Genomic DNA, 21,879 nt, shown 5'->3' with positions numbered 1-21,879 from the left:
CGATGTAAACATGTGGAGTAATGGCGTGCCGGGTCGTTACCCCGTCCAAGCCGTCGGCGAAATGGCGTTTACAATTTATTGTAGGTAAAAAACTAAAGTTAAGTTAAGTCCCTCTTGTGTGATGTAAATACTAGTATGCGGATGAAGTGTGCGTATCCAAATTTTACGAAGTGTATTAAACGACGGTAAAAATGAATTTAATATTTGCATTGCAACCCGAAGTTAAAGGTAAGGGTTTAATCAACATGAGTTCGTAATCCATGTATCGCTCGTAGGACACACAACATTTTTCGTCATACTTTGAGTAAAAGACACGTAGTTTGGACGCATCTACATTACAGTTCTAATATTCCACCGAATTGATTAACAATAAGAGCAAGGAAATATATTAACACTCTTTGTCAGTTTCAGGATTTACGACCTTTCTATTACTTATAATATGTAATACCTTTTACAAGGTAGTGTGTTTAAAATTTATGTTTATAGTAAGTTGCAAGTTTGAGCCTAATCTACGTAATCTTGTCGGCTTAAAATTGGTACGGTACGATAAAACATAAGTTACATGACATAGTTGTTAATGGCATCAAGTGATTGATTATGATTATATTCGATTTGTATAATGTACGCAAGATACTTGGTGGTCTTAAACTTAATGCACTTTTGATTGGACTTCTCAGAGCGTTCAATAGAAGAGGAACGGTTTGTACACTGATTTTAGACGTTGCAAATACAATATAAGAAAACTAGCATTAAATTCAAACAATGCACTGTACAAATAAAATATTACATGCGTCAAAAATGACCTGATTCATACGGATGAATGCGTTGGTTGCGGCTAAAAATAGTGGCCTCATTTACCTTTGACACTGGAGCCAGTGACAGGCCTTTCAAAAGCTCTTACTTAATGACTTTTTAAAGTACCTGGCATGGCAGTAAATATTAAAACGGGCTAAGAACATTTCGGGTCATGCTCATGTAATGTTACGTTGTATTTTTTGTGCAATTTATATGTTCGTGTTTTCCTTGAGACTACAAAGTTTTATTTTTACATCTTTTACAAATTTTAGAATTTTTATACCTATCATACCTTTGGACGCAAGAAGGCAGGGGCATATTTTTCATTTGGATAGGTTAAGGTTGTAACCTGAAAATAAAAATCTTTTTCGAAAACAAAATCAGCCTACTTTTACTAGCTCATAAGTCTCATAACCTAAACATAAAATGTCTAGTTTTTATATTACTACGGAACCCTAAATATCAGGTGGAAAACTTCATTCATTAGTAAACCTTAATCAAAGGTGATAACAGGAGCCGATAAGAACCTTAATACCTAATTACCTATTTCACGACTACATTGATTGGTTTCACCTTCATTATTTTTTGATAGCGAGACGTTTTATCATACGAGTAAGTTATACCGCACCAACTTAATATTCTAATTACCTATCTAATCTATTTTTTTAATCATATAAAAACACCGTACCGTTTGTACCGGAAACAGGATTGATTACTTATCTGTTTAAGTCTAATGGCTTACACGATTGTATCAAAGGATGTTCTTTAATGAAACTCTGATCTAATAATCCAGACCACTACCCTAGTTTAACTAGAATTTGAGTACTTAATACTTATTCACTTTAACTTGGAACTAGATAGGTCCACTGGCTATCCGTCCGCAGGAAGTCTATAACGTTCTGTCAGTTAAAAGCAAAAAAAAAGTGACAACATCTCCCGTGCAATAAGGCCATATGGATGTCCACCTGTAGTATATGTATTTATATATAGTCCTCCACATCGATTTCGATGACGGCAACCTCAGCAATCAAAGTTGTTTTCTCATATGAGCTCTTATATGGCTGGCTAGGCCAATTTTAGAACCTGTAGTAGAACAGGCAGAAATTAGCTTGTAGAGGTTTGGAAAGCTGGAAACTGGAAACAGCGCGTTTATGTATTGGAAGTTATTGTAGCAAATAGCATGAGAGTAGCTGGGAGTCAATCTTGAGTGGAGACGATGGGAGTAGGTAAAGGGCAGCCAAGCCTCGAAAGCTGGCAACGGTGTGACCTCTTCGACCTCATCTTTCAAAATGCTAGAGTTGTGCCTGCTCGTTCAAAGATCGCTCCCAACTAGGGCTTGCATTCCGGAATTCCGGAATCTCGAAATTCCGGAATTTCGGACAATTTTTCCGATATTACAGTTCCGGAATTGAAACACATAATCTCGAAAATTCCGGAGTTGAAAAAAGATATATTTTTGGACGAAAACGTGTAATATCAGCCTGGTTATTTTACAAAACTACCACCGCGTCTATAAAAGATATGTAAATTCATTAAGTTAGACACTGCTCGGATTCAGGTAGTGCCTATTTTAGGACCAAAGGGTTGCATCCAGGGCTAGTTAGAGCGAGATAGTGTAGTTTTAACCCTAATATTATACCATTGTCACTTTCTGGTTTTGCTCTCAATTGTTTTAGCTAATGAGTGAAATATATAATCAGTTTAAAGTAAATATGTGTTATAGACAGTTGTGTTTTGTGATAATTTAAAATTACTAGCCGGGAGTTGAGTGTTATGCTCGAATACTGAAGGACAATTAAATATAAATAAATAACATTAGGTACATTATTATTTTATTAGCGTTATTTATGCTCAATTTATTAGATCGAACTTAAATTTCAGTAATAATCTAAATTAATCGGTATTAAAGCGGCATAAACTCAAAATGTTACTTCTTTTCTCATAGCACTGAACATTTTAGGCATAAAGAAACTTAAGAAAGTTCAGACGCAAATCGTAGTATTTGGTATTACATTCATTCACAAGCACAAGCAAGTCGTAGTTACTTTATACACTTTTCACAAAGACGTGTGCATATTTTACTAAACTCTATCTAAGTCTATTACCACTTACCTCAAAATCAAAAGATTTGAGAAGCAAATGTATGGAAAATGATGAATACGAAAAGAATGATTTATTTTTTTACAAAAAATTAAGTTGTATGTAGGTACCTAGGAATAAATCATAAAATCTGTCTTTTTGGGCTAGCTTGGATATCTTTTGTCCCTACTCGAATCTGATAAAGGTAATTCAATATTTCTTTTATTACAGTTACGTGAACAAGACGCTATGCCATTCTTGTAAATTATTACTTTTATATTATTTCGATAGACAATGGATAAAAAAATAACTTTAACGTTGACCACTATCAGAAAACTGGCACTAAAACCTCGTTTGTATCGTTAACTGTAGTTCGAAATACCTTGCAAGACCGATTTTGACACAAAATGGGCTTTCCTGTAAAATTACTAAAATGAAAATTTCAGTGTTATATGCCTTTCAGGTACGGAGTTATTGTCTTAAACGTCGATTTATAATAAATTTCAATTTAAAATTGTATTATTTCATCAAAAACCCACCAGAAAACCAAACCAAAAAAAATTGTTCAATTCCGGAACTAGTTCCGGAATTCCGGAATTGAAGTCCAATCTCGAAAACCAGTTCCGGAATTGAAAATCGTCCGATATTGCAAGCCCTACTCCCAACTAGTACGATCTCTGAAGTGTACTAGTTCGTTCTTTTAGGACATTTAGGACAGTAGTACACCGAGAGAGCGAGAGATAAATTGTGCATATGGCGAACACTAACGTTCGCTCGTACTAGCCGAGAGCTGATCGGCCGTTTTCGCGCGCTCTCGGTCGGTTTCGTTCGGATCACACGGATCGCTTTGCTGTCATTGTCACTCTTCGGCTCTTCGCTCCTTTCGCTCCCATTCTGTTGCGCGTGTGTGATTGTACTAAATGTACTAGAGAGCAGAATCATTTGGGAGTAATTCGGTCTAGTACAGTGCAGGGAATCGTGTCTTTTGTACTATTAGTACATGTCCTACACAAGCCTATAAGATGCTGTAACAGAATAGGCACTCACCTTAGTAGACGGGTTGATGAGAGCATACGGCAGGCCGGTGGGGGTCTCGAAAGCTGGCAACAACGCGTCGGCCACTTCCACAGCCTTGTCCTTGAAGATGCTGTCGCCAGTCAATGAGTAGCAGGACAGCAGACCGCCGACGAACCGGATGTTGGTCTCGAACACTGAGAGCTCGGAATCCTGGTGAATAAAATATCGTATTAGATAGGTAAATAGAATACTCTTTATTGGCCCATATCAGCAAAAGATACAGCGGAGATATGTTTGTGTTTCCAATCAATTTGTCTACTCTTGCAAACCATTTAGCGAGAAAGATTCGATTGGGTTCAGTAAATTAAGATGAAATGCAAGTTGGAAGGCTGTATAAAATTGAGATGTAATTAAATTAGCCGATTTCATCTTTATAAATAAACAAAACTCGTTTAGAATCGTTAGTAAGGTATTTATGACTGCAAAAATAAACACAGTCGATTATAAATCATTCTAAAAATTATTTTTTGCCAACTTCGCATAAAATTTAACGAGGTCGGCACTACAGCACTAATGACGGCGAAGTATTTAGTTAATGTAAAGGTATCTTTCAGATTCTGACTCCACAGTTTTACTGCTGCAGTGTAACCGCATGAAGCTGTTGCCCACTGCATTGTCGCTGACTGCAACGCAGACGTTAAAATCAGTCAACAGTAAGACGCACTGCAAACTACAATCCTGCAGCAGTGTCGATGGTATAGTTTGGCTCTTTTTAAACATAGAAGAATTATCTACTGGCTTAATCTTTACGCTAGTACCCTGACGAAAGGGATGGGTCGTGCTATACATTTTCATTGTCCTTTTAAGTTATGTTTTCCTGACTATAATATCATCATCCTCCTTGCGTTATCCCGGCATTTGCCACGACTTATGGGAGCCTGTGGTCCGCTTTGACAACTTATCCGTTGCCGCGACTGCCATCCCTTATTGAAACCCCAACTAGGCCGCCTTATTGAAATTAGTCCGGTGTCCTCACGATGTTTTCCTTCACCGAAAAGCGACTGGCAAATATCAAATGACATTTCGCACATAAGTTCCGAAAAACTCATTGGTACGAGCCGGGGTTTGAACCCGCGACCTCCGGATCGAAAGTCGCACGCTCTTACCGCTAGGCCACCAGCGCTTTTTTTTACTATAATATAAGTTGACCTACTGATGGCTGATGCATTTCTGCAAGAAATTAATTAAACAATAGTGCATATGAGCAGTTTGAATACCAAAGGTATCTATTGTTCATAAAAACTTATGGCACGTGTAATGTATATTGGTTTCAGTTGTTAATGCCTACACGTTACCAAGTATTTGCAACAAGTGGGCGTATAAGACACGGCTTATGTCATGATAGATATGTATATGATGGCGCTCAAAAAGTCGATTTATCTTTGTCTTGTGCGATAAACAACATCAACTTGCCTAACACGGACATTTTCTAGTCTAAACAATAAAGTGCTTTGTGACTTTTGAACTTAACCTTCTTTAAGTTTTCGTCTGATAGACAAGTTAAGCAATAATAGTATGTAACTTATGTACTTAAGTACTTTTTAATATTATATTTTCTTGAGCGCAGTAGGTATTGACAACGAACATTCTCAGTAATGCTGGATTCGTTTTAGTCCACTCCATATGACGTTGTAATTAAGAGTAACAAATCAAATTAAGTGCAAATCAGTGTCAAACCGGTCTGGCGCAGTCGGTAGTGACCCTGCCTGCTGCGCCGCGGTCCCGGGTTCGAATCCCGGTAAGGGCATTTATTTGTGTGATGAGCAGATATTTGTTCCTGAGTCATGGATGTTTTCTATGTATATAAGTATTTATATATTATATATATATCGTTGTCTGAGTACCCACAACACAAGCCTTCTTGAGCTTACCGTGGGCCTCAGTCAATCTGTGTAAGAATGTCCTATAATATTTATTTTATTTATTTAATCGTTTAAGTGATAAAACTTCCGAATATTCATCATTTTGACGCTCATCCCCTATGAATGCAATACCTATTATACCTATGTCAGACCACACGTCATCGTAACCTTTTCGGAATGCAAAGAGGTAGTTATTTTCCTAAAGCCGCGCGCATCAGTTGATGTCTTCAGCGGTGAAAGGGTTAACCTCATATAGTCGCTAATGCTCAGTCCATCGCGAAGGACACGTCAGCATTGTTTGCCCGTTAGTGATGATTGATGGCTGTGGCTGAATGCGAGTACATTATGCGCTGGACCGTTGTCTCCTAAATTATTCCTCATTTCCCCACGTTCAAATTCCTCTAAGCTTCAGCTGATTATTATCTTTTTGACGCTTTCGACTTTATATTTTCGAATAACGTTGTCGTACTAGGTTCAGTATATTTATTCTATAGCTAACTAGGAACTGCCGGCCTATAGGTAATTCCACGGAGGTTGAAGTGAATGATAACACACACAGCTAAATGAAGATTAGTACTGATTGCAAAAAAATGAATGAATGAAATGAGTGAGTGAATGTAAAAAAACCAATTAATATATTTTTGAAAAACATTATTATTTATTGATATACTTATCATTAATGGTATTAAAAGCAGTAATGGTATTATCCGGTGAACTTTATAGCTCATTATGAAATTTCACTTCCAAATAAGTATTCAGCTATCGATATATTTTATATCGGAAGGATGTCCCTATGTATTAACATAGGTAGCAATAACGTCAATTATGACGTTATTGCTACCGCGACTTCTATGTCTGCTAATAAGTAATGAAAAAATAGGTAAACACCATTTTAACAGCTACGATGATAAAATAAGGCAATCTATTACATATTATCTTTGATTTCTACGATTAATGTTACAATCATAATCTGACAGTTAATTAATCACATACGAGATATTTTATTTTCTGTTTTGTTTGAAAATTGTTCTATAGACGTAATTCTTAACAAAATAGTTAATAGAAACTTTTTGGTCTTTCTTGCAATTCACTGTTGAATCTGCAGTCGGTACACGGTAAGAACACTAATTTCAAAATCTCGTTGTCTTTACATGACAGTGTTATAGTGTGCGTGGCCTCAACTGAGTTGAAACTACCTATAGCTGAAATAACAATCGTTGACGCTAGACTCCGATCGAAACGCTCTGTCGCACCAACACGGAAGAGCGCTACGATAACGATATTATTGTAAGCGTTTGTGCATTTGGCTACTCTGGTGTTACTGACAATGTTTGTTGTGTCGAAAGCTTGAGGGACGAGAACAAAAGTACAAGACAAGGTAAACGTCGATTCAGATAAAGAGCATCAAAATCTACATAACAAAGGAACAATCGATCAACTCACGAAGCCCGTGAAAAATCGGTTCTCCCTCAGAAAATAACGGGCAGAGAAATTATGTTTTTCCTGGTCCGTGATTCCATGATCTTGCTACTGAATGCGACAACTCATCATCTCAAGAAGTATAACATTGTTGAGGTACTTGCAGGTACTTCAGTCATGACATGAATAATACTACTTGCCTAATTTACCTGTTTTCGGCCGATACAAGCGCTGGGCGACGATGGCGTCGTTCGATGGATGACATTTAAAAACATCGTGGGGCATTTCTGGGTGAGACTCACCAAGTACCGGAAATAAACGAAGGGAGGCGTATGCACAACGGCAATTGAAAGCTTAAAAATGATGATCATAGACCCTAGTTCTAGGACAGAATTGATTTCGTAATTCGACAAAACTACATTCCACGGCTCCTCTAATTGCCACAAATCCTTGATCTACAACTAACAAAGTAATCTATGTACCTTCTTCAGGTTTCCTTGCATAGCATTTGCACTATCGTCGTGTAATCTGCACTCGAAGCGTGTACACTTAAGAGCAATTAAAAGGCACTTGGTTCGGTTGTCGCGATCGCGCGATAGGCGCTGACGGCTGATTAGAAGGTTCATTAAACACTCGTTAGCTAGTTATCATCGTTACGGTAAAATGCAATTCTCTGTCTTTAAAAGCATTAGGGAGATAAAAGGAACTGAATGCAATTTTTTTTAAAGGATTTGGGCCAGAAAGTTAATTTGTCTATAGGTTTTGAATCGATTCAAATGTTAATGACGGGACGTAGTAAAGATGTGGCCGAAAAGTAAGCAAGGTGCTGATGATGACAAACAAAAATGTCATGTCGAAGCACAGAACTTCATCGGGCAGTTCATCAAATAGTCGTAAGGCGTGCGATGTGATCGTTTTGTTAGGGGAAACAACAATTGTGACCACTTTAGTCAACAGTGGGGAATAAGTAGTACAATACATTTTTAGACAAAGAAAATATTTTTATTGAGATTTTCTAATAAACGTGACCATACTCGCACGCCATTCAACATTAATCAACATTTATTTCTGATTCTGACCATCCATCTGTTAATTAGGTGCAAGTTTTTGCAGTCCTTGGCCAAATAACAGAAATGAGGGAAACAGCTCTATCGAGACAATTGTTTATATTGATTTCATTCGAACATTGCTCTAAGGCTTGAAGTGGAGAATATCTTTTACTCTTGTACTCGTAAGTACTTGATGGATTGAAAAAGTCCATAAAATCACCAATATCGTACTAGTATGAACAGTAGCGATCGGTCGTAGGTAAAACGTATCGGTTCTCTAAAGACTATATCGAAGTTACTAAGTCGATTGCAAAATATACTCGTATCGTAAACTTCACAGCAACTCACATCGAACTTCGTTAGCAAGGCGCAACGCTACGTGTAGAAATGCCTTACATTTACTAGGTTGATGATCTAATATGTCTCTTTGTGAAACTACCCCAAATGTTACGAGAAAAGGCTAATACGTACTAATTACGGATTAACTATTCTATTATTTCACAGTCCTGTGTTAGGCCGGCTTTATCCAGGGAAGGATATTCAATTTATTTTGAGGACAAAGCCAAGTCATAGATTAGATACTCATGCCTGCGGGTTCCCAAAACGAGTAGGAACGAAACTGCTCAAGTTTCAGTGCCAATCTTAAGAAGCACTTGGATGTTCCAGGGTTAGACACTAACCTGGGGTTAAACGTTAAGCAGATTAGCCCCGGATAAGTAGCTTAACTCTGGAATATGGGCAAGCGGCCCTTAGAAATATCGGGGTAGAAAGAAAACTAAATTCTGATATTGCATATGGTAGATCGCCAGCGCCCGTCTATCGCAGACACAATATACGAGTACACAGATGACTTCTACTACAACCACGGGTGGAAATGGTGAAATGCCTGACCCGCCACCACAAGGGGACCGAGTGTAATAAAAGCCTTGATATGACTCATTTTGCGCGCAATTGCGTTGTCCTCTTCCTCAGAATTAAGATTTTTTAGTGGCCATAAATTTTACAAAACTGCCACTTTGTTTCGATATTAGCCTGGGGTAGCCCAGAGACGCAAATAAACCGTCCGCGCAACAAGTGCAACTCATCTTGCCTCACATCAACATCATTTAATTAGCGGTCCAAACTGACGTGGAATTATGTAGTCCAATTTGCCCATTAAGGCCAACGAAGCCGCGCAACAAACAGATGTTCGAAGTTTTAACTAGTTCACCGCTGGAACAAAACTGGAACAATGTGATAATTGTTTTCATTCCGGTGTCGGCTGGGATGCTGCCAGGCTGTGTCTATTAATGTTGGGGCGGATTGCTCGCGAGTTTTTAATTGAGGGAGCGTGGATTGACGAGCTCGGGATAGCTTGGCCGATGTTCGGTTAGTTAGCGTTTGTTTTAACACCGGATCTTGTTATACGTTTGATTTGAAACATTCGTAATAGGTAGGATGAAAGTTGCTTCGTTGATGTAAAGGAAGGTAAATTAAAATATAATTCTAGCGACAGTCTCGGAACCCGTCCCGTAGCCCCAAGAATAATGTCTCGAGCTTGTAGACGATGCGATGACACCATCTCGAGAAATGGGCGCCTTTGGGAGCTGGTCCCAACCAAATCTTTATGGTCAGAAATTAAAAGGTAAAACTCACGAGTTCTCCGATATGTAGATGTTCCGCTACCCACTCACGGCCCTCCCGGAATTCATCCCGCAGTCCCATGAGGTACAGCGTGTCGAGTCCGTCGACGATGGTGGCGCCTAGCTCGCCGTTTCCGAACACGCTGGAGAGATGGGCCCGTTTGGAGATAGGCTTCAGCTCGTTCTTGCCCCACGCGTACAGCTTGTAGTTATTCCATGCGTGTCGCATCATCTGAGAACAAAGAGGCAGTATTAATATAAGGATGCATGTACTGTAAAGGAAAAGTTTTAAGTAGGTACAGGATTTTTTTATTAATTGGTACCTAATGGTTAGCAAACGAGCCGCTTTTTGACTAATCATTTGAAGTTTTTGTATTGAGTATAATTACAAACACCTTTGGGATCCATCACCATAACAACTTCATGTCATAATAACACTGCAATGTAATCCGGTTTACGTATACTCGTATGTGCTGAATAATTAATTGGAACTGAATGTTGATCAAATTTTACTGGATTTGACAACAGAGAAGAAATCTTTTACGAGTAGTAGGTATAACAAAATAGTCGGAACACGAGTACAACTTTGATGTTCAACAACTTTTAAACCATTTTATTCTTGAAAGGTTTTAAGCTGGAAGTTGTGGCTTTAATAGTAAAACAAAAAGTTATATCAAAAACTTCAACAATAAAAACTTTAAGACCAGCAAATCTTTTAAGAGGGTGATTAGCCGTCGTCCTTCTGACATAAACAAATATTTTCATAAGGCCAATGGCACATTTCTCTCAAAGGCCGGAACGGGCGCTTTCTTTAAAAAGCCTCGCAAAGCCTTGTCGAGCAAGTTTTAATCTTGGCGGCTGCTCGCCGACGGAACTAATGAAAGGATATCGGACTTTCGTCGGGCCATTAATTATTATTAGGTCTCTGGAACTTTGCGAGAAAGTCGCCAATGACTTGGAAAAACTGGAGACTTTACCAATTACAGTTTAAAACGTCTGAGAGGTGGGAATTCATTCGGTGAGCGAGTAGTTGGAATGAAATGCTTGTGTTAGATGCTACGTCAGAGAGCAGCGAACTAACTGGTTTAACAAGGTTTAATTATGATGTTTAGATACGCCAATTAGAATTCAGCCGAGCATAACTGCATGCATATAACTATAATTTGGCTTTTGCGTCTTCAAAATATGATCAGTGCCTACACTCGTAGATAGGATGTCTTATGACAGGCAGATAAGATATCCCATTAATATTTAGTTATGCAATGTGGTTGATAAATATGTTTATACCTAATATATCTATTATGCCGATACTCTACCCCTGGACAAGTGCAGAATACCGCGTGGCGATACTGCGATACATTTATATTGATAATTGCACTGTTGACCTCTGACGTATTGGAAAAGCCCACAATCGAATAACACGGCGCATGCACTGCAAATTCTGTGGATCGATCATGGTTATTGATTGATAAACATGAAGACCAAATATTGTTATCACCTCCAGCACATACTGCCGTCGTTGTGAAGGATCCGTAATATTGTCAAGTGCGCTCGGAGCTGCTGAAGTTGTCGCTTCAGAATCTTCACTAGGAAACCGAGCGGCGCGGGCGGCGCGTCCTGCAGGGTGCACTATTGGGCCCGTTGGGGTACCAAGGTTGGAGACTTGAATTAGTAAAATCATGGCGCTGATGAATGTGAGACCCGCTATTGCCATACGACACGGTAGACGCATTTTTGACAGTTACACTAAATCCCGGTTTAATGGAACGTCAACGTCAATACTGTATGTCAACAATTTATTGCATCGACAATTTATTATTGATGAATGAAAACGCGCACTGATTTTGACACGTCACTGACTCCAGAAACTTTGTTTGGTCCGAATTAAAATGCGTATTTTCCCGTTGTGATTAATTGCCAATTAAGTTATTAACTAATTCGTAATGTATATTTGTCGATGCGCTCGCGTCGCGCCGGCAATAGCGTTGGCGTGGTACTAACGTGCAATATGGGAAAACGCTTATTGTAAATGTTATCAATTGCCACGCGGAGATAATAACTTATACACTTTGCGTAAGCCGCGTATGTACTGTTATTACTGTGAAGCTTGGATATATTCGTATAATATGTATGTGACAATGAGGGGTATTGTTTTCATTCCGTAATATGTTATGTTCCGTAGGATGTACATTCATGGAAATAATTATTATGTATGTAATATTATAAACGGTACAATTATCGTCTTATCGCCATTTCTTGCGAATTCCTACTATTGGCACTGGTATCGTTTATAAAAATTAAAACTAATGTATGTCTAAAACACTAACCCCTTATTCATAAACGTTCACTAAAGTTATTACACCGATAAAGTTCGTTTGTCCCTTTCTATCACACCAATACGTCGGAAAAGGACAAACGAACTTTATCGGCTTGATAACTTTAGTGAATGTTTACGAATAAGGGGGTAAATATGTATTTTCGTGGTCATACTCGCAGCAGTCCGTTCTCGGAATAAATTTTAATCCTTGTGTGTCCCAGGCCGGCAATAGACATACCTCTACATATTTTAATGCCTTGTTTCCGCTTTGTTTTAGATATAAATTAAATTAAATAAATAAATATTATAGGACATTCTTACACAGATTGACTGAGTCCTACGGTAAGCTCAAGAAGGCTTGTGTTGCGGGTACTCAGACAACGATATATATATATAATATACAAATACTTATATACATAGAAAACATCCATGACTCAGGAACAAATATCTGTGCTCATCACACAGATAAATGCCCTTACCGGGATTCGAACCCAGGACGGCGGCTTAAGCAGGCAGGGTCACTACGCGCTAGGCCAGACCGGTCGTCAAAATATATTGCGTTATATTGCGATTATTGCGAGAATCATATAAGTAATGACTCTAAACTTTCGGTTTACGTACAAAACAAAGTACGTAACGCATTGCAACCATTAAATGTTAACTTTTTCACCACACCAACTGGTTAAGGCTCAGGGGGCCGATTTTTGAGTCTCACGGCGTTCGAATTCAGAAAATTGTCACTGAAAATAATAGGCAATTCACCGTTTCCAACCGGTATTTTAGTGACAGTGAGACTCAAAAATCGGCCCCCTGTTGATAATTCAATAACGAATGGCAAAGATGCATTTAATCCACAAGTGTATAATTTTTTTTAACTTGGTTTCTTAAGCTGGATGGTATAATTCACGTTGAAGGCACTGGTCCCACTAAAACGAGTAAGCTATGAGCTATTTTATAAAACGAACAAAAGATAATAATAACTGAAACTTGAGAAGTTTCATGTGCTCTGCTTACCCCTTCATGGGATACAGGCGTGATTGTATGTATGTATGTATGTATGTACAAAAGATAGCCGCTCCTGTGTAAATAAAAGAGACGGGATGATAGCGCGGGCGAGTTATACCTTCTGCTTCTGCTAGCTATGAACTACAAATCGCTCGCTCTCCCTTTTATTTACACAGGAGCGGCCATCTTTTGTTCGTTTTTATAGCTGATAGCTCATTGGTTACTAGCTTTTGGTGGTACCAGTGCTTACTTAATTGGTATACTTTTGGGTCGACACGATCGTTTTTCGTCACATTCGAATTCGAATTGTCGACGATCCCAAACTCACAGGCGGTATTGAACCCTTAAGTCTAAGGAGGGACTTCGCCTCCTTATGTGTGTTCTATCGCCTGTATAATGGGTTGTGTTCTGAAGAACTGTTTGACATGATGCCAACGGCCACTTTTCATCATCGCACCGCTCGCCATCGACAGGGCGCTCATCCACACACCTTGCAACCTAAATGGTCGCGCACCGTGCGGTTTCAGAGGAATTTCCTCCCACGAACGCTCCGGCTGTGGAATGAGCTCCCTGTCGAGGTATTCCCGATGAACTACAGTATGGGGTTCTTCAAAAAAGGAGTGTACAAGTTTCTAATGGGTCGGCAACGCGCACGTGACACCCCTTGAGTTGCGGGCGTCCATAGGTTACGGTGACCGCTTTCCATCAGGCGGGCCGTATACCTGTTTGCCACCGACGTGGTATTAAAAAAAAAAAAAAACATTCCTAAATTTGTCAAATTCTGCTTTCGTCAGCCATTCTTTATTTGTCACGATCGTCGATGGTCTTTCTCAACTACGGTCAATTTCGTTGTTCATCTCTATCTTAATCCGTCTCGTTTTTTACTCTCATAACCTTCTTTCGTCGTGTTCGCTGTTAAATCCATGTTTTTCGTGTTTTTTCGTAGTCTTAGGTCGGTACAAACTACAAACTTAGAACATGACCAAATATGAAATGACGAAAAACAATCGAGTCGAAATAAGAAAAAAGTCAACAACTCATTATGGTCAAAGACGATAATGACTGCAGTCTAAGTTGACGAATAAAGAATGGCTGACGAAAGCAGAATCGGACAAATTTGGGATCGTGACGAAAAACGAACGGGTCGACCCAAGAGTATACCACTTAACTGATGATTTTGAATCATAAATATGAAATAAACTGAGGGTTTTGATTTAGTGTGATGCTTTACAGATGTTCCTCGTGTCGGAACGGAGAAAAATGTTGTGGTTTACTCGGTCGCAAAATTTGTTTCACCTACGTGCCTTGAAACCTTCGCAACGGTCAAGATTCCACATTCTGAACCACTCGCTACGCTCGCCGTTCAATATTGGCAGCACGTGCGATCAAACAACTTCACCCCCTTGTACAACAAATTGTACAAACACTATATAAACAAGATCCTATAAAATTTGTAAAGACATAAGGGCTCCTAAAACTGTGCTGCTCTAGAGCCGATAATCCTGTGTTCCGGGGCTTTAGAGTAAAACTTACAGCATTTGTAGCTTTTGTTATCTTTGTATTTCATGATGACATAAGGTTTCTGTTTTTGTCATATAAGGTTCACTGGTAGAGAATGCTGTCTGGCAATAAGTCCGCCTTTTGCACTATAAGTTTTTCTTTCTTTGTGTACAATAAAGATTAAATAAATAAATAATAAATAAATACTGAGGTAATAAACATGAAATCGGTTCATAAATATGATGAGGTCGGGAAAACACAGGAAAAATAATGCGTTAATGAAATAATACATTTCTCTAGCAAAACTATCAATAGTTATTTGTTATACAAGGGGCAAAGACGTATTTTAACGCCGAGTGTGGAATTGAAAAACGAGCAAGTGAAAGGATTCTATAGGGGAAAAGTTTTGTGTTATCGCTTCGCTCGTGGTTCAACACGAGCGAAGCGATAACACAAAACTTTTCCCCTCACTACAGCGAGGAAACTACAACGCAAAAAATGTGTTTATCACTGCTTCCAGTAGTTCCACAGGTGGTAAATCATCTTTGTTACTAGATTCACATGTTTTTATCAATTTTAAAGCAGTTAATTTGATGTTATTCAAGGTCAAATTACTTTACCCACTAGTGGATAAAATGCGTTTTTACCCGCTGGTAATAAAGCACAAAACACATGTTTCCGAGCTAGTGAGGGGAAAAGATAGTTTTCTCAAACATGCAATGAAATATTGTCTTTACGTTCCTTAAAATGGGCTGGGAAGTATCGCTTTTTGGGCGCAACAATTCGAGAGGACTGTAAAGGGATTTCATATTATTTTTTAGGCCTGCAAAGTAACTTTTTTTTATAAAATATTGTCCTTTAGAGCATTTTTATTTTATTTCATTGTATGTTGGAGAAAAGCACTATACATGCCTCGGCGTGAAAACGGATTCCCGGCCTCGTATCCCTATCCGGCCTCGCTCGCACGCGCGTATATACCCACTTGGCCGGAAATCCTCATTTTCCCGGCCTCTGATGTAATGTACTATTTATGTACTGCAGTGAGCTGCAAAAGTTCGTGGCGAACTTATCAATGAATTCATATAAATTTCCCCAAATTTTGCAGCTCACTGTATTAAGATGTAAGTATCAATTTCTCCCATGGAATTGCTGAAAAGATTATCACCTCTAGCACATATTGCCGCCGTTGTGAAGGATCCGTGATGTGGTCAAGTGTAAGGGCTGACAAAGCTGTAGTTTGTAGGTCCTGGCTAGGGAAGCGAGCGGCGCGGGCGGAGGGTCCCGCAGGGTGGCCTATTGGGCCCGTCGGGATTCCAAGGTTGGGCATTATCATGGCGCAGATAAATGGGACACATGCTATTGCCAAACGATGAGGTAACATTTTCGACGGACCAAATCTACACAGATTACTTAAAACAAACACTGATATTGGGACAAATTATAACACTACTTAATATTAACTATTAGAACCTTATTTGATGTGTATTTTTCCGTTCCCAATATATTTTTTTAGAGCGATGTACGCGTAGTCCGACCAATAGTGTTGGCGTGATACTAACGTCCAACGGTCCAACAACATGGAAAACGCTTTGTAAATGTTGTCGAATACCACGCGGAGATAAAAACGTACATAAAACGTATTCAATTTCAACAAACGTACATGTGTGTAATTCGCGTTAAGTGTACCTGGGTAATATTGGACTATTTCTATTTGACGGAGAGTTAGAAAGATGTCACATAAAAGTACATTACTTTTTTTTCTCAAATTTTTACATCCGAATGCAAATGATAAAAAAAAGCTTCTTTCTTTCAGATCTTTTTTTTTTTTACTTTTGGCAACAAAGTATCCAAAGGCAAAGACGTGACCTACGATGGAGTGAGCTCGCCCAGAAGAATTTAGAAGTAATGTCCCTACATACTCAATTTTTTTTTCAGACTCTGGAAATGCTTCTTGGACTTTCAAAACTGTCCTTTTAAAACTTATCTTTATTTTTTCCTTTTAAGTTTTCTGAATAATATTTTCTTGGGTTTCTATAACATACACCCCAATGAAAAACCCCTTTCCATAGCATAAAGCAACAGTAGGAAGTACGCAATCTCCAACGCAGATAACACCAAATCAGTATATCGCGATGTCCTCTTAGCAATTTGTAAGCCCACTATCGCGTGTTATATACAAGTTGCCTTTCACCGTACAAGCATATTACAAAATTCGCAAGAAACAAAGCTATAAATACATAATTATATGTTGTCTAACTTCGTTAAAACATACAAGGTGTAAAAAATAGTGGGGATCTGTTTAAAGGTCTATTAGTTTAAAAAAGCGGAGGAAAAAAAAGATAACGCTAAATCAGGTCATCGTGATGATGTCGCTTAAGCGATATGGTAAGCACATTATAGCTATAAATTATAGCGCATATTAATCTTTGATTTGACGACGTGTGTCCGCGCCTTTACCAGATAAGCCTAACGCTGTTAGGCGACACATACAACGGATTAATTTGGACAACTTTTCTGCTTTTTTTTTTGCATTTTTCAGTTACTGCGATAATTGTTCAATTAAAGAACAATAATATTGAACTTGAGTTCGTACTATAAGACAAATTGAAATATATCGATTCTATACCGCTTAGTGCTGACAGTGAAGTTTTCAGTCTATCCTGTGACCCCGAAATTCATACTTTCATACTAATATTATAAATGAGAAAGTGTGTGTCTGTTTGTTTGTCCGCCCTTCACGGCAAAACGGAGCGAGAGTGACATAGGCTACTTTTTGTCTCTTTCTAACGCGAGCGAAGCCGCGGGCAAAAGCTAGTCTTCAATAAGTAGAGGTAGGTTAGTAGGTAGGTAATAAGGTAGGTTAGTTACATAGTTACATGTTGACATTTTGTAACTTCAATTTTTAATCTGTTTAAGTATCTTTTGCATGCCTGTTGGTCGAATACACTGACACTTCCCTAGTTTTAAGACCTATTATGTATTTACGTGTATTCTTGCAAAATAAAAAGTTTGAAGTTTGAAATAATAGTTATTTGTTATACAAGGGGGCAAAGTTGTATTTTAACGCCGAGTGTGGAATTGAAAAACGAGCAAGTGAAAGGTTTCTATAGTTGAACCACGAGCGAAGCGAGTGGTTCGAGAATAGAATCCTGAACTTGCGAGTTTTTTACCACACGAGAAGTAAAATACATTTGCACCCGAGTGTAACACAAAACTTTTCCCCTCACTATAGCGAGGAAACTACAACGGAAAAAAATGCGTTTATCACTGCTTCCAGTAGTTCCACAGGTGGTAAATCATCTTTATTACTAGATTCACCTACTTTTATCAATTTTAAAGCAATTAATTTGGCTTTATTCAAGGTCAAATTACTTTACCCACTAGTGGATAAAATGCGTTTTTACCCGCTGGTATTAAAGGACAAAACACGTGTTTCCGAGCGAGTGAGGGGAAAAGGACTATAATGATCGTAACGACCAATGCTCCGTGTATTGTCAGGTATTTTCGAAGTGACCGTTCGTTGAAATTTTCGTCAGATCAATACGATCAATCGTACCGTGACTGCCTATGTCATATACCTCGGTCACATCAGGCTATAAACAGACACTATCGTTTTAAATGGATATGCACTATGCTCGTAAGTGTTATTTAAGATACTTAGGGCATCCAGAACGCGCTAGGATCGATATACCCTATATCTCGGATCTCACGGTCAACTGAGACGATTCAGAAGTCTAGACAGAGCTTTAGAAACATACATGTTTTACAAAGGCGTGTCACAAGAGGTTATATCGGTAAATCGGTATGCACTCTGCTGCTGGCTAAAGTGTAACTTAGGGACCTCGGCCCGAGTCGCTCTTATCTAGCTTAAAAGATATTATGAACAAAACAATCGTCAGCCGGTTATATACCGTGGTGGAAAAACCGTCAGCTGTTTGCATGAACATGTAAGAGAGATACGCAGATCAAATGAAAGTGCATAAATTTCAGTGCCACTCTAAGAATAAAACGATATTGTGATATTGCAGTGATAACTTGCTGCCCACAGTTGCACGCATATCTCACAGTCGACTTCTATGATACACGGACGGAATGCTGGGGTGAAAATCTTAAACCCATAACCACACGAGCATCACACAATACTGATAGAAACCAGAATATTGACGACATTTGATTACATACCATAACGCATGACCCGATAATTATATTTCAGTTATATATTACATGGAATGGAACAATACCTTCTGTCTACATTGAGCCAAGTTTGTGGCGGGGTAAAAGACCTCGCAATGTTCTCCGCTAGATACCATTTAGATTTATTTGTACTTTTCAGACTAGAATAATCTTGAAATTCAAATAGGAGTTTGATGACTTCACCAGACTTTGCAAAAGAAACCTTTTGGAATGTTATGTCAATTACTTATATTTATGCTGTTGTTTTTTTTACCACATTCAATTCTATTATAGGTAATGTTTTTAATATATTTTTACACGTCTACGGCGTCTACGGCTGGTCTTCAGTGGTGCCTATGTTTATATAGATACGATACAAGGTTCTATTTTATACTGACTTCGCTTTTATTTTTTGGCGTATGTTAAGTGGCACCAAGAAATCATGAAAGGCGTCGGGAACCCCCTCTTGGTAACGACAATTAAGGTCCGTCAACGAGTACGAGCTATGGGCCATCCGTAAGTCAGTTGTAGATTTACTGCCACTTGCCCGGACTTGTTACGGTTGTTTTTCAAGTGGCTTGCGTTGCCTTTAGTTTTATTATTTCGTGTACAAGTTCTTGCACCACGAAATCACGAAAAGCGTTGGGAACCCAATCTCGGTAACGGCAATTAAGGTCCGTCTACGAGTGCTATGGGCCATCTGTAAGTCAGTTGCAGATTTACTGCCACTTGCCCGGACTTGTTACGGTTGTGTACAAGTGGCTTGTGCGTTGTCTTCATTTTGTTACTTCGAGTGTAAGCTCTGGCGCCAAGAAATTAAACTGAAAGGTGTCGGGAGCCCAATCTCGGTAACGACAATTAAGGTCCGTCTACGAGTGGCTATGGGCCATCCGTAAGTCAGTTGCAGATTTACTGCCACTCGCCGGGTTCTAGTTACGGTTGTTTACACACAATTGTGTGTCGTCTTCATTTTCACGAAAGACTACTCCCGAGTTTCCTCCAAAAAGGGTGGTATAAGAGTAAATAAGACTGACATAATATATATAACATGTTTCGTCGAAAAACAGTTATTTATTTGAAATCATTTCCTCGGTTTCGGAAAACATTAGACAGTTGCCCGATGAGTCAAAGTCAATTCCACAAATAGGTTTTTTAACCCAAGGCAACGTGCAGATTTACTGTTAGGAGTTAGGACAGTTTTCCACGAAATAAACTCGGCAAAGTGAGTGTTACAGATGTATGCCATCGTCCTAAGCCAAAACGCCGTATCTCTAAACGGATTCCGTAACAACATAAGTCTTTTCGGCTGTGGGCGCTGTTTATGCGATTCGTAACGGTCACCTGCAGATTCCACTTATCACTATATGCCCACTGCGGTGTCTGCGATGCAGGTATGTCGCAGACATGATAAATTACTAGGTGAATTTTAACTGTTTGGTTCCGCCTTTATATGTTAGAATATTATACATATTATTATTCCTACGAGCTAAGTCAGAATGTTAGTAATCTTGCAATCATAATGTGCTCCATTGACATTACTGGTTGTTATCCTATAATAGTTATGGAAACTAAGGGCCCATTTAGACGGTACGAGAACTCGCATACGAGTTTTATTACATTGCGGTATTTGGTGGCTGTGCAAAATTATATGTACCCTTAACAGCCCGTAATGTAACTAAAATCGCATGCGAGTTCGCACGCCGTCTAAATCAGGCCTAACGCTATGATTATTGCGCTGTTCTGTCCAAAGATGTGGTACGCGGAAGTGTTTGATATCCTTCAATCATGTTTTTGGACCAACTAAGCTGGGTTCTACTAAGCTGATGACCAGAAGTCGGTGGGGACGAGCTATTGTCTCACTAATTTGACATGTCTGACATCACATTAGAAGGAACATAACTCACCCCTGCCGACCTCTGCTGATGACACGTAACACATCTCTAGTGAACGGTGAACCGGCACCCTAACGACAATTTTATCCGCACAGTAAAGTAAATCACGTGTGATTCTCACAAATAAACTGGCACAATCCAGTTCCACCAAGCACGGTTAAGACTGTCTTAGCGCAGCGCAGCGCTAAATTAGCGGGGATATGTGGACGGCCGTGCGGTCGTAACAGTAAATTGGGCGCGGATTTACCAGCACCTAGTTGGGGAAAATGTAGGATTTAATTACCTACAGTTGGAGATTGGGACATTGCGACTTGCGAGTAAGTAATAGTTTAGGCCACCATTGTTTCTTAGTGTACTGTTCAAATACAAGAGCCGGTACAATAAAAGGAAGCTAACGCCATGCGTTAACTGAAAAATAAATTTACAAATGACGTTTACGATATCTATTCTAAAACGTCAAAAACACATTGTAGAGCCTTTTTTGGAAGAAAATATAAAGAATTTCAGAGCGCCTATTGTTTGACAAGAGCAAATCGTACTTTCGTGAGATTACGCGCCCTTATCACAATATTTACTTGCAATAAACCTAATGAGCCCATCGTTTTATTACACTCAAACATGATATAATTCATTGAAGGCATTATAAGCACAGATGGAAAAGCCGGCACAGCAAATAATGTAAGATCTCACAGAACGCAAGCAGTTCGGAAAATGTAGGCTCAGAGACTGGTTGTGGGAGTAACCGGGTGCAATGAAGTGCTGAAAGCGCCGTAAGTCGAGTTCACACCTCGGGAAAAAGAACCTAAGTACATAGAAGAAAACAAGCATTTTAGGCTGTTAGTGGAGAGTGGCAAGGTGCATTGAAGTGCTGTAGGTGCCGTAAGAAGAGTTCACACCTCGGGAAAAATATATCATGATAAATCCGGGAGAGCTATTCTTATGGCGGGCATACGAAATGACTTATAAAGCAAATCAGTTTACACTAGATTTGACTTAGGAACGAATAGAAATTATGGGAGTGGCAGGGTGCAAGGAAATGCTGAAGGTACTGTAAGACGCATTCACACATCAGGAAAAACGTCAGGCGCG

The 21,879-nt window shown here is 39.1% G+C and overlaps 1 protein-coding gene across 1 annotated transcript in view; it reads right to left on the bottom strand.

Moving 5' to 3' along the window:
* The window catches only part of LOC125242750 (mannosyl-oligosaccharide alpha-1,2-mannosidase IA), a 146,241-nt gene that overhangs the window by 13,060 nt on the left and 111,302 nt on the right, over nucleotides 1–21,879 (bottom strand). The window contains exons 2-3 of the mRNA XM_048151679.1: nucleotides 9,917–10,135; nucleotides 3,922–4,101 (exon numbers count right to left, since the gene is read on the bottom strand). Coding sequence (XP_048007636.1) covers nucleotides 3,922–4,101; nucleotides 9,917–10,135 — 399 coding nt within the window. The remainder of the gene's footprint in view (nucleotides 1–3,921; nucleotides 4,102–9,916; nucleotides 10,136–21,879) is intronic.

The sequence above is a fragment of the Leguminivora glycinivorella genome, chromosome 3, assembly GCF_023078275.1.
Source record: "Leguminivora glycinivorella isolate SPB_JAAS2020 chromosome 3, LegGlyc_1.1, whole genome shotgun sequence".
NCBI classification, from domain to species: domain Eukaryota; kingdom Metazoa; phylum Arthropoda; class Insecta; order Lepidoptera; family Tortricidae; genus Leguminivora; species Leguminivora glycinivorella.
The sequence above is the reverse complement of the archived record's forward strand: the minus strand, read 5'-3'. Positions and strand labels throughout refer to the sequence as shown.